A 13254-nucleotide genomic window follows, 5' to 3' on the forward strand; every position below is an offset into this window, starting at 1 on the left:
CTGAGAGTAATGTTTTATATAGCTTACCTCATCTTTATTATTTAGTATACAGCACATAAAAGCCTAGGAGACATTCAGAAATGCAATACTGACCACAATGAGCATATGCAGGAGATAAATACGATGTTCTTGGTTGCACTGCGCCTGAGAACATGCACTCTGTAGGAAGATATATTCTTTTACATGCATAAGACAATCAGTTCTTAAAGCATCTACTGGAAACAAGGTGTTAGGAACTGTGGAATATACATCAGAAATCTTACATTTTTAGTATGTCAAACAGATCTATCACAACACTACTGAGCATGTAGCTGCACTGTTAGTGTGTTTTTCTTGGCTTTTTCATTTGGTTGGGAGAAAAAAGGATCATCCTTAGAAACTAAGCAGGACAATGTACTTCTACAAGCCTGAGTATTATTAAGTAACAGTGTTAAGGCATCAGCATGAAACAAGAAGAATAGGTCTCACTGACTACAAAGAAATTTCAGTTCTGACTGATGACCAGATTTGAAAGTTCTTATAACAAAACTAGAGTGAACAATGAATACAAGCTTCACACATGGAAGAAGGAAACTATATGCTGGATTTGCCCTAGATAACACCAAAGCCTCAAACTCAGTGTTTCTAACTTGATATAACTGCCTGCTTTGCTTCATTATCTTTTGTGCACATGGTCAATGCAACCTGGTCAACATACACTTCACAAGCTAAACAAGGAAAAGCACTGGGCATTCGATAACTTATAAACCAAGCACCCTGCAAAGAACACAACACTCTGAGGCCCACTCAGTTACCAATTTGTCTCAGAAATTTCTCTAAAAATAAACAGCAGTCCAAAACTTTGCCATGTCCTATTCTGAGCAACTTTCGTTAGCTATGCCAGTAGCACCTCTCTTATTTCTCAATTTTATTCTTCCCTTTCAGTATTTGTTCTCAAAGACCAATCATTTATACATCCACAAACTTCTCTTCTTGCTGCGGTTTATGTTTTCACTTTACAGTAAAATGCCAGCATGTCCTTTGTCCATTCCTTTAATTTCAGGCTTTCTGAAATACTCCCTGAAACTCCAGTACACACAACAAGTGCTTACAACACTTTCTGCTGAAGGGTGCCTATTGTATTTTTGTGATTAGCTTTTTGTGTTTTGTTGGTATAATTGTCTGGATGTTTTGAAAAAGAAAAAGGAAAATAGGAAAAAAAAAAAAACAGACAAAAGCAATCTTTTGGCAAAATGAGGATTTAAAAAAGCCAAGGGGAGTGCAAGGCAGTGACCCCATTGCCTTCACACAGAAGATACTCACATTATGAAAAATAGAGGACCCTCACAGTCCTATTACAAAGTTGCTTCCTAAAATTTTAATCACCATCAAGTCTGCCAAGTAGTCATCTGCACTTGAAAGCTTTACAAATCTGTACCAGTGGCTGCAGTACAGTACTTGCTCTGAATGTAGATTCTACATCCACCATGAGAAGAAGCACAGGGAGAAGACCCCAAATCATCCTCTGGTTTACAACAAGGCTGAAAAAAACAAAGGCAGCCTGGCAATGCCCATTGCACAGCAAATGCTAGTTGGCTTATTTCTGTAGTGACCAACTCCTTGCCATCTCTCTGCCTAAAACATTTCTAAAACCTTGGCTTCCTTGGCCTGTCAGCTCTTCTGAGCCAAGGAAATTCAATAGACCCTGTTATCCTGGGGCTTCCACCTCTTCTATCTTTTTTCACTTCTAGGGACAAAAGTAATTGTTTATGAATGCTGGGAACAGATGAGGCTTGCAAGGCAGTCAGACTGCAAAAAGGCATCACTGTGAAGACAGCAAAAGCTTCCACTTGATGTACTTAATTTTAAACTACCATTTTTCATAAACAAAGAACTCGAAGCACCAGATAATAAGGGCTCCATCTCAAAAGCTTGTGCATTCTAGAAAGCAGCTTTGGGTGCCTTTGATTTTGGATGCTTGACTTCAGACACAGTCACACCATGTCTGGGACTACACATACAAGAAATTTGATCGCAAAATTGTCATATGTATTCCTTGTATCATACATGCTCACAGCAGACATCATCAAAGGTATTTTAAGCTAAACAATAAAAGATAAACAGAGAATCTTCAATGCAAATGGTCCAGAGTGAAAGGCTGGAAGAATAGAAATGCTACTATGCCCTTTTCACAGGCAGAAGCAGTGCGAATGTAATTCATTATTTTTATGGGGACAGAGATGCCATGCAGCTTTCCCATGTCTCAGAGGAAATGAACAAGTGCAAAACCAGGACTCCTACGACCATCCCTCACCTTCTTTTTGGAGGAAAAAAGTATGATTTGTTCACACAGCAAAAGATGGCAGATAACTGACAGATATCAGCACAACTCTTCTAAGGTGGGTGGAATGAAATCCCCACAGTTCTGGCTGTTTTGAGCTTATTGACACTGACTCAGAGTAAGTTAGACATGGTTGCAATGCAATATCAAACAGAAAACTGACACATCGCTTGGAAAATCCAGTTTCACTCCTCATCACTAAAAATGCTTGTTTGCCTCTCTTCCCCTTCCTGCAGCCTGTCCTGATTCTCTTTCTGGATATTAGATGCTAGTTGCATTCTGCAGATGATTTTGTACTTAACGCCTTATTTATTTTGAGATATCTCCTGACCTTCAGCACTCCTTTTTCCCAGCCCAAATTTGAGCACACCTCCATCTCCACATACTGCTTTACACAGAAAGACTAATTAGCTGCAACAGTCAGGTGGAAGAGAGAACATACTCTCAGAGATCCTTACGCCAAAGTTGTCCTATGAACATAAATACTCTAACAAGCTTTATCCTGTCACAATAGACCTATAAAGTTTCTCTGTTCAGCACATGATAATGGCTTTGTAATTCAATTATTGGTAGAATTTGCCTTTGGGGATTAATCTTCCTTTAGCCTCAGCATTCATGCGAATCCCTTATCATAAATCTTGCCATTGCAAAATCAGTTCCCTCACTGCCTCTGGGACACATCCTGCCAGTTCATGCTAAAAATCTGACAGCTTATTCTAACTTAGTGACAAGCAGGGTTTTGTTTTTGTTTTAAAGGACAGAATGAAAACAACAACAGTGGATGACGTTCATGGAGTCCTCAGTAGCATCAATGTTTTGGTTCCACTGATGCTTCTATAACGCTCTAAATCTTAATTGCCATTCATAAAAATAGTAACATGTAGCACTGAACAGGGAGCTTTGTCCAAAGATACAGAAGTACTTGACAATCAACCTTTAAGTAACCTTCCCTGCATGATACTGATTTGTTCAAGACCTATGGAAAAGTACAAGACCAGTAGACCAAGTTAGAAATAGGGGTTGAGGAAATTTTTTTTTTCTGGGCTTTATAGATAAACTCCACTGATTAGTCAAGAGCACAGGGACCTCATTGATTTGACCAAGATCACAAAGCTGTTATGTGGCAGAGACAAAAATAGAGCCTAGGAGTCCTTCAGGCTCTTTTATCTTTTACTACTATATTGACTCCATGAGGACTTTGCAGATAGTCTCTGTTCCTTTTTGGCTTGCAGAGGTCAGGGAATTTGCCCCAGGGAGCTTAATGTGGGATGAAATTCTTGTGGTTTCTTTAGTTCAATCCCTATTATGTGAAGTTTTACAGATTTTATTATTCGTTTAACGTACTTTAAAGATTGATTTCTAGCTTTAACATCTCTTAACCATCTTACTCTCCCTAACATGTTTTAGAAACAAAGGGCCAGATTCCAGACAGGCATAAATCAGCACTTTATTTCTTTATACTTGGCCAAGAAATTTCCCCCAACAATCATCTAATTAGATTTTTCCCTGCTACCTCTCTGCACTATACTTTTCCACCTTGTCCAATTAGACAAAGTGATACAATTTTGTGCAATTTAACTAGCAGCCACTGGGCCAAATCCATCGTACGGTATGCTTTACTCAGTTTGTCACCTTTTCTCTAGAACCAATGGAAAATAGCAGTGCAGCGAGCAAAACCCAACTCCTCCTAGTTGTGCCACCTCACAACACTGACCCAGAAAAGCAGGTGGTAGTTGCAGCAAACTCTGAAATAGATGAGTAGGTAAATAGGGGTAGTGGTGTGACTTCCAGGTTGCAAAATCACAATCATTTTTTGCAACCCTAGAGCAGGATTATCCACAGCTTTCCACCCCATGATGTCCACATAACCCACAGCTTCGAGGACAGAAGCAACCATGCCTTCTCCCCCACTGCAGTAACACCACAGCTCTCCATGGGAAGCTCCAGAGATGAAACTCGGCTAAAACTCTGAAATAGATGGATGTGAATTCTCAGGGAGGTAGGTATCTATTGCTGGTAACTCTGTGTGGGAGGGATATCTTAAAATGAGGATCTGAACTAAATGGATAAAATTCAGTTACCGGGATCAGATCCTCATTTTAAGATAGTCCTCCTGTCCTACATATCTTTTTCACATATTGCAGGAAACTTAAGACATCATACTGGCTTGAAGGGAGAGAAGGAGGAAGGCACCCTCTAGTTACGGCTTCTGAACTCAGCTCCCTGAAATAACGGGCCAAATCTTCCTGATTTACTGCTTCTCTGCTGGTACAGACTAATAGGATCATGGTTTCCCACTGTGTTAAGACACGTTTCTAGCATCTTCTAGTGCTGTGGCCCAGTCAGCACACTCCAGAGAAGGTCAGGAAGTCATTTAGAGCAAGAGTGCAAAGTCAACTCTGGTAACACAGTACGCTGCTCATTAAACATACAACAGAAAATAGCAGAGAAACCTTCCTGACATAGATCTAGACAAATTCACAGCTAACTTTAACTTTACTATGCAACTTCCCCATTCTCTCAAGGGCTGCATTTTATAGTTGCATACAGAGAAATCAGCTTTTTAGACCAGTGTCTGTTGGAGACTGACATGTTCCAGGGTCCTGCACAGCACTGCAGGCTTCTGCTACTCAGTAACCCCCAAATCAAGCTTTTGAACCTGGTATATGGATGCCTGCCTACTTCTGCAGATATTTCATGGGGGGAAGTGGATGATGGAAGAGAAGTTAGAGGTCATGGGAGTCTGTATTCATTTGTAAAGTTATCTCTGTGTGATTTTTTAAAGATAAATCAGCTGAATTTGGAAAAGCAAAATACACTAACCTATTCATCGATCAGAATGGGGCTTCTCAAAGCCAAAAGGCTTGTTCAGGAATATACCTCCTCTCCCTATTCCCCACTCTAAGGGGGGCAAGGGGCAGAGTCCGGTAAATGCATAAGATTCTATTCAGTTATGCCTTTTACGATAACATTCAAGTTACTATTTTACCCCATTTTTAGAGTCTTCGTGATAATCAAATAGAGTTCAGAATACTTTCTCTCACATGGTAGAACTCTGCCAAACTAAGGATTTGGGCCTGAGGAGTTATATTTTGCTCTGACTTGCTTTTAATTGATTATGAGTAACAAATTCTCTCAAGAGGCTCCTGGGACCAGAGGATCTGGTTATTATAGACTCAGAGAACCAGTGTGATATCAACCTCTGCTATGTGACTTTGGGCAACTTTCTCAGCCTTGTCCAGGGAAGAAAGACATCTGTTTTGGATCTCAGTTTCTTAAGAACTAAAAGTTATCATAAATCCAAAGAGTCTAAATTAGCTTTTAACAGGAACAGGAAGAGGATGCTCCCTGTCTTTTTTTTCTGTCCTTGCTGACCCACATGGGGCTGGCAAGTTTGTATCTCTAAAAGCCAGACAGGATAAAATCTTAATTCCCAAGATAAATCTGAGAGATTTCAGCCTTCATTTGTAGCAAAAAGATAGAGCTACATCAGTGTCCAGCTGTCTGAGAACTGTAAGCAGAGGTTTTCACTAAATCCTTGGAAATGCCAGCAGGATCTTTACTGAACACTACCAACTGAGAGCATGCTTCCTTGCACTCTGGCTGGGCAGGATCTAACACTGACCTTTCTGGTGAGGAAATGGTAAACGTCAGGGGCACTGCATGGTGACAAAGTGCTCTAACGTGTGTTACTCACCACCAGTAATGTTAGCAGCAGCATGGTAAGGGCCAAGGAAAGGCAAAGTTGCAGATTTGCTCTTCACTCAGGTCCCTGGAAGTGGTGTTTGCTGCAGCTCATCTGTATGTTTAGGCTGGCAGCCATGAAGCTGCCTAAAAATATTAGCAAGGTAATAGCAGCCTGTGTTATAGAGGCTTGGACTGTCAGTCTGACTTTCTGCAAAAGCCAAACTTGAATTGCAAGCAAACGTGTGGTGTTCAACTCAGAAAAAGGAAAAACAAAAAAGAAAGAAAAAAAATAAAAAAAAATTAAAATCAAGTGAAATTCACTACTCTTGCTATTCCCCATCAGTCAGTTGCTAAATTCAGATATCCTGAAAATTGTCATGTGCCGCCCTGGTATGTACCCATCTCCACCATATTTAAGCTATTAAATACACATATTTTTAATTAACTTTCTAGTACACTTCAATTTATTGGGTAGGCTTGTGTGTTAGATCAAGTGGATGATTTTCTGGACAGGCTGTCAGTGCCCTTTGACTGGCATCTTCCCTATCAGCCTCCAGCAGTTGTCCTGCAGTGATCAAAAGGTCGTGTTCTGCAACACACAGCACCATTTGTAAACAGCCCAGATACCGTGCTATTTAAATTGCCTCAGCCCACCTGGGTGGGCGTGCAAATCTCACCAAGCCAAGATCTGACAAGAACACTGGGACAGCTCGCCCAGCTTGCTCCAACTGCTTAAATATAATGAAGTTTTTAACAGGGCTTTGACACTTTTTTTCCCTTGATTTTCAGCTCTTTCAACTGCTCCAATGAACACAGTCAGAGCTTTTAAAATACAGTCTCTAGCCTCCTCTGGGAAAGGAAATATATATATACTCTATAATTCTACTCTGAAGATTAACTTTCTTTGCCACTGCTCATAAAAGATACACAAATATAGCCCTATCTACTCATCTGTCCTCCCAGCTGCTTACCGGTTTATCTTTTTCTTCCTTTCAGTGTGTGTGCATATTTTTGTATTGTTTGAGAGGAAAGGTTGGTTGGCTGCTTTTTCACAATGTTTGCATCCATTTTCTTCTTCTCATACTCAGAAAAAAAACAAGTCAGAGTAGAGACACAGCAACATTTCTTACTAAAATGACATATCTCCTGTAATTTCTTCAGGGAATCATTAACATTGTGGACACATGACCCTACTAGAAATTAGATATATTATGATATGTTTTACTTCTAATCAATCTGTTACTACTGCATGAAAGCCCTGAGCTTTATTTTTTGTCTAATTAAGACAGTCACCTTAGAATCACAGAATGGTTTGGGTTGGAATGGACCTTTAAAGATAACCTAGCCTGACCCCCTGCCATGTGCAGAGACACCTTGATCTTGAACATCCTGGCCCATCCATCCTGACCTTGAAAACTTCCAGGGATGAGGCATTCACAAATTATCTGGGCAAGTGTCTCACCACCTTCATAGTAAAAAATATCTTCCTCATATCTAATATAAATCTACTCTATTTAAGTTTAAAACTGTTTCCCCTTGTTCTATGACTATGGTCCCTGTACCAGTAGAGTCTCTATTTTTCTTGTAAGCCTCCTTTAGGTGTTGAAAGGTTGCCATAAGGTCTCCCTGGAGCTTCCTCTTCTCCAGGCTGAACAACCCCAACTCTCTCAGCGTTCCTTCATAGGAGAGGTGCTCCAGCTTTGTCATCATTAAAGCTCTCTGATCTCCTTGAAGTACAGAGTGCTATTTCTGTTGTGTTTCTCCTACTTACTTGTTTGAATGCAATACCCAAAGGAGTAAACACAAACAAAAAAACCCCTCCAAACCACAATAGAACTAATACAGTTATTGATTATAACTTGATGATACAATTTACTAGCTGGGCTTTTCTATTGTTCTTTATATGCTAGTTTTTAAGACACTTTGGCTTTATTTCTCCTTCCCCCTCTCCACCCCTCAAGTTTTTCAAGATTAGGTTATGATTAGAATTAGCTGAGAATCTTTTCAGAAAACGTCTGATTTTGATTTAAAAAACATTAAATTTTGCAGACATTTTAATGAGCTTTTAACATCTTTATTGTTTTTTAGGGCCAGCTCTAACTGTGATACCTTGACTTACTTTCACAAAATAATTTCTGGTTGAAGACATGACTGTCTGAGGACCAGAATAAAAACCTAGCTTTTAATAAGCAATTTAGGCATATATATTTTGGCCATACTGAACTATATGCACTTTGACTAGGGGTTTTTTTGCAACTACTGGTCATGAATTTTTGGACTTGCAAGTCACAAGGTATCACTATTGAACTTTGACTGGATGACCACACCACTTTAAAAAAGCAGGAAAAAAAGTAAAGTAATTCCCAGTATGACTGACTCACCAATTGTGTTCATGTTCACTGCAAACCAGCATCCTTCCCAGCAAAATTCCACCATAGGAATGTATGCTGAAAATCAGCAAATATCACAAAAATAAACCCAGAAGTATTAAGATAAGCATTTAACCAACTCTTCTAACTAGCATCTACTGCATTCTTTTCCTCTAACATCAACCACATTAGTAAACACCATGCTATTGGCAATAAGCCATGTTATATGGAGTGTGGATTCTTTTATGTTTCCATCAGACACATATGGTTGACTCTCTGCGTTGACTATGCTTTCCTCAATATACCTAGATTATGCAAACAGGTATGTGATGATACACAAATTACAGCAATTATTAGAGATCTCGGTTTTAGCAGAGCCCATCACTAAAGCCTATACATCACAAATGTGTCCTACAACCTTTTAATGAGGTAGAGAATTACAGATCCTTTTTTCCTTTTTTACATTTTTTTTTTAATTTAAAATGAGAAAACTCCAGTCACCTCTCATTTTAAAGGTTTCAGTTTATCTAATCATCCCCCACCTGATATCTTCCTCCACAGAGTGGCATTACAATCTCTTTCATCACAAGTATAGATGTCAGGGTATCACTTAGAGCTGCAGGTGGAAGAATGAGAAGGGGGAACAGAGGAGCTGTGAAAAAACAAAGATTCTATTTTCATGTTAATGACTCCTCTTAATGAAATAGAGGATGCAAGGATACAAAATACATATGAGCTACAAGGAGCTGAGTTGTCTCTACACAGTTTTATCAGAGTTATGCAGTAGGCATCAGCAGATTGCTTTAATGTTGTTCTTCTGGGGTTTAAATTTCTCTGGGGTGGTAGTAGGAGGTGGTGTTTCACAGAGCAGCCAAAAATAAGCAAATAAAGAAAATTCTCTTGGAAACAGATAGAAGAAATGCAGCTGTAAAAGACACTACAGCTTCTCTGACACCATTTGCCAGCAGAATCTTTTTCAAGACTAAAACTAGCAAGCTCAGTGATGTTTATTCACGAGACTTGAGTGACCCATAAACTATTTAGAAGACCACTATGACAGAGTGAAACGGTAATTAAAATATCAGTGAACAATCAGGAAAATACATCTTTGCTTTCATCAACCATTAAAGACTTTTAAATGGATTTGAAAGTCTTCCAGATGTTCCTTCCCTGTCAAAATAAGCAGCATTAAGTAAATGCAGCCTCAAGAGGGCCTGATGCCAAAGGCTTTGCTTTGTGTCTTCCTGATCTTAGAAGAATCCCAGTTTAGATAGTCCTGGAAGCAGTCTGCATTAAAGCAATTCCTCAGCTTTCCTTAGATATAGGAAAATAGCCCTCCGTCTCCACAGATATTACAGGCCTCATCCTCTGCACAATACAGCTGTGTTCTGATTGATCCCTTCAAAACCATTTGGTTTGGAGAAAGTGTCAGGAACAGGAGAGTATCCCCACAGTCTGCTTTCCTTGAAAAACTGTACCTTTGGGACATTTTCCTTCATTATTCCTGTCTGCTCTTAAGAATAACTGGAAGTCAGTCTTCTGACTTTTCAGGTTGATTAGATTCTGCGTATTTCCAAGCCAAAACGTATAATAATTATTTTTTTTTTAAAGTAATAAAAAAACCCCACAGTGCACTGAGTAAGGTTCTACCCAATTTGTACACCAGCACTGGCTACAGAGATGTTGCTGCAGGAGTCTGGATTTCAGCTGTACATCTGCACCCTCTTATGTCCCAGTTCCCTTTTTCAGTCAGCCGTGGCCATGCTCCGAGTGCAAAGGGCTGCCCTCCTGATTCAGCACTTCAGTGCCTGTTTTGTGGTCAGGTACTTGGCAGCACAGAAATGGAAATGCATATAAAAGCCCAGTGCTCTCTGTGGCATACATGTTCTCAATCACACAAGCACAAGCTGTGTTTTCTACTATGGATGGTTTAGAGGACAGATAGTGTCCATATATTGCAGCTACAGTATTATTTTGTGATGGTGATCATAACAAATAGGCCAGAATGAGATGCAACACTGTCTCCACAAGTTGTACTATTTTTACTTTTGATAGTAGAAGTACAATCTAGCTTACACTGAGATGTGTTATGCAAGGGACATTTTGTTCAAGGTGAAAATACAGGCTTGCAGTTTCATGTTTTGTTTATGGCTGTAGGGATTTAGATGGGTGGTTGGAACATCTTTTCATCTTTTCAACTTATTCTTTGCCTTTGAAGCTCCCAGTCTGAGTTCTCTTATTTGTTAGGTTCTAAGAGGCCTTCAAAGTTTGAGCTCCATGGAAAGGGAAAATAATCATTTTCATCATTACTCTTATTGCAAGCATCTATCAGCTCGATGCATAATAAAACACTAGTGCAAGTAATGATGGGAAACTTCAAAAGGTTTTGAGTGTAGTACAGGACACAGGGATCCAGGAACAGGGACGTTCTTTCCAGCTCGCTGACCCTCTTCAGTGAGTACAATTTTGCTGGATCTCTCAAAGACTGGGTCCCCAGATTTCTAGGACTTTCTGCTTTTATTAGTCCAGAAAAAAAAAACAAGGTTTGCATATGACACTTTGAAACCCTGTTAGGAGTCCTGTAAGAAAGAAATAGGAGTGATAAATATATATGTGCTTGTCTATACAGGTGCTCACACAAAACCAAGTTTGAGTTAAAAATAGAATTTAGTTTGCAAAAGCTTCAGCTAACACAGGTTCTGAGAAAGGATTAAAAAGCAGGAGTAGCAAACAAAAATCTCTGGTATATCCTTTGCTGACCAAACATAAATTCAACTTTGGAAGTAAATTTGACCTAGAGCTCTTATTTCTTTCATAAATTAAAAGAAAATATTTGACTGAACCACCCCTGAATCTTTAATATTTTCAAAACCTGTGGTTTTAGCACAAACTTATAGTTTAGAAACTACTGGGGCAGGGGATGGGTCCTCATTTTAATCATATGGTTCAGGTCCTCCTGATTTCAAGATGACTGTTTTATTGAAAGCTTCTCTTTTAAAGGCCAGATTCATAAGACATGAGCCAACTTCTGTTCACAGGTGAACTACTGCCTCCATAAAGAGCTGATGAGAATTCTCACAGATTTACACCAGTGTAAGCAAAAAGAGGAGTAAGCCGAAACATAAAAAATTTAATTTATCTTTGATTTAGACTATGAAAACCATATTTGAAGGAAAACAGTCCAGTGTGTCCTTCATTTCTCAGCTTCCTTTTCCATATAAGTAGAAGTTACACTAATTGCTATTGCTTGAAAGCATGGAAGTGTTTTAAGTAAGTATTTTACTGCAAGTGTGGTTACCAACCTTTACACTGGGTATGCAAATCACTGCTATGGAAAGCAAATGCAAATAGATCTGCCTACAATCAGAATCATGAGAAGAGAATCAGTACATCAGAATCACTGGGTAAATCTGAAGATGAGATGAATGATGAAGATGAATACAACTGAAGATGAGAAAAAAATACAAATATATTTGCTAGTAGCAAAGAACTGCAGAATAAAGTTTGGACCTGCATCCAGGGTTGTTTTTTTTTTCAGTGGTTGTGGCCGCTACAAGTGCTTGAATCTGAAGTTAAATAATTTATTACAGACACTCCATATATTAACATTTGTGAGATGCTCAGATTCCATCATAAGCATGTAGGCTATGGCCTTAAGTAAATTTAGATACAAATTGTATGGCATAAGTTAATGCAGCAAAGAATTAATCTTGCATCAGTGACAAAGAGATATGGTACTTCTTTATGGTAACTTTGGCACCAAACCTGCAATGTGTTTTGCTATTGCTGTAATCAATTGACATTCAAAGATTCAGCAAGAGAACTTACACATGGCTAATCCCTACAGCTTGAAATCTGACTAGAAATCTTGCACGGCTGCTTAGAAGCAATATTGCACAGTGATTTAAGCTCATAATGAAGAATTGTCTGTGTCTAGTTCAATGGTCATTAACTTGCTCACTTTCAAGGACTGAAGTAGGTCTAACAGTAGTTAAAAGCATAATACCAGCCACTAGAAGTTGTCCACTGTTTCCCATGGCAGAAATGCTAGTATCCTCAAAGACTCCAAAACTTCAGTCTTTGGCCTTCACTGGTAGCGGGATCAGATTGATATCTTCTTTGCATTTAGTGCAAAAGCAAACAAGCTTACACTGAACAGAGTTACATTTGAACTCAAAATGTTCACAGGAAATTGCAGAACTCTACCCTACCAAATCAGTGCTTTCGTCAGACTATTATTCAGTATATTTCAGTTGCGTATCATCCTCCGATCAAACACCCCACTTTCAAGTGCTGTATAAACACATAACAGGAGGAATAATACCCCTTTCATACAGTTCAAAAGTTAATCACAATGAACCAGCAGTGCAGGATACATTCAGCCACGTCGCCTTCAAGCTCCCATTTCAACATGTCTGTATGTATGGGGAAGCTTTTCCTAGGAAAGGAGAAAGAGGTTTTTTTGCTCTTACCAATAGAACCTGTTTGGTGCAACTCCCTCATGAAGAAGCAGCCATCTTCTGCCAAACTCCACTGAACTGAATAACTGGGGACAAAAACAAACAGTCATAAATCACAGTAAACCACGAAGATAATAGAGAAATTAATCTGAAGAAGCCTGTATCACTTTTGACATAGCGACTTGGTCTTTTACTTCCTCCAGTCCCAAAGGGACACATATGAGGCAGCTGAAAAGTGTCTGCAGTGCCTTTTGTTGGCAAAGGTAATACTGAGCTGTGTGACATGGGACACAATTGGTACTACCTGAGGAATCACTGTATGGGTACACTCAATGACCTGCCATGACTGAAAATGCATCAGTATAGCTCTTTGTTGCACTCTCAGGTCATAAAATCATGCAGTATGAGAAAGCTGCCT

At 39.3% G+C, this 13254-nt stretch overlaps 1 protein-coding gene across 2 annotated transcripts in view; it reads right to left on the reverse strand.

Moving 5' to 3' along the window:
• LOC104475586 (VPS10 domain-containing receptor SorCS1) overlaps positions 1-13254 on the reverse strand; it is a 292980-nt gene that overhangs the window by 88543 nt on the left and 191183 nt on the right. For both annotated transcript variants that reach the window (XM_086752150.1, XM_086752152.1), the window contains exon 5: positions 12849-12922. In XM_086752150.1, the coding sequence (XP_086608276.1) occupies positions 12849-12922 (74 nt within the window). The remainder of the gene's footprint in view (positions 1-12848; positions 12923-13254) is intronic.

The sequence above is a fragment of the Chlamydotis macqueenii genome, chromosome 7, assembly GCF_036417535.1.
Source record: "Chlamydotis macqueenii isolate bChlMac1 chromosome 7, bChlMac1.mat, whole genome shotgun sequence".
In the NCBI taxonomy this organism is placed as follows: Eukaryota; Metazoa; Chordata; class Aves; order Otidiformes; family Otididae; genus Chlamydotis; species Chlamydotis macqueenii.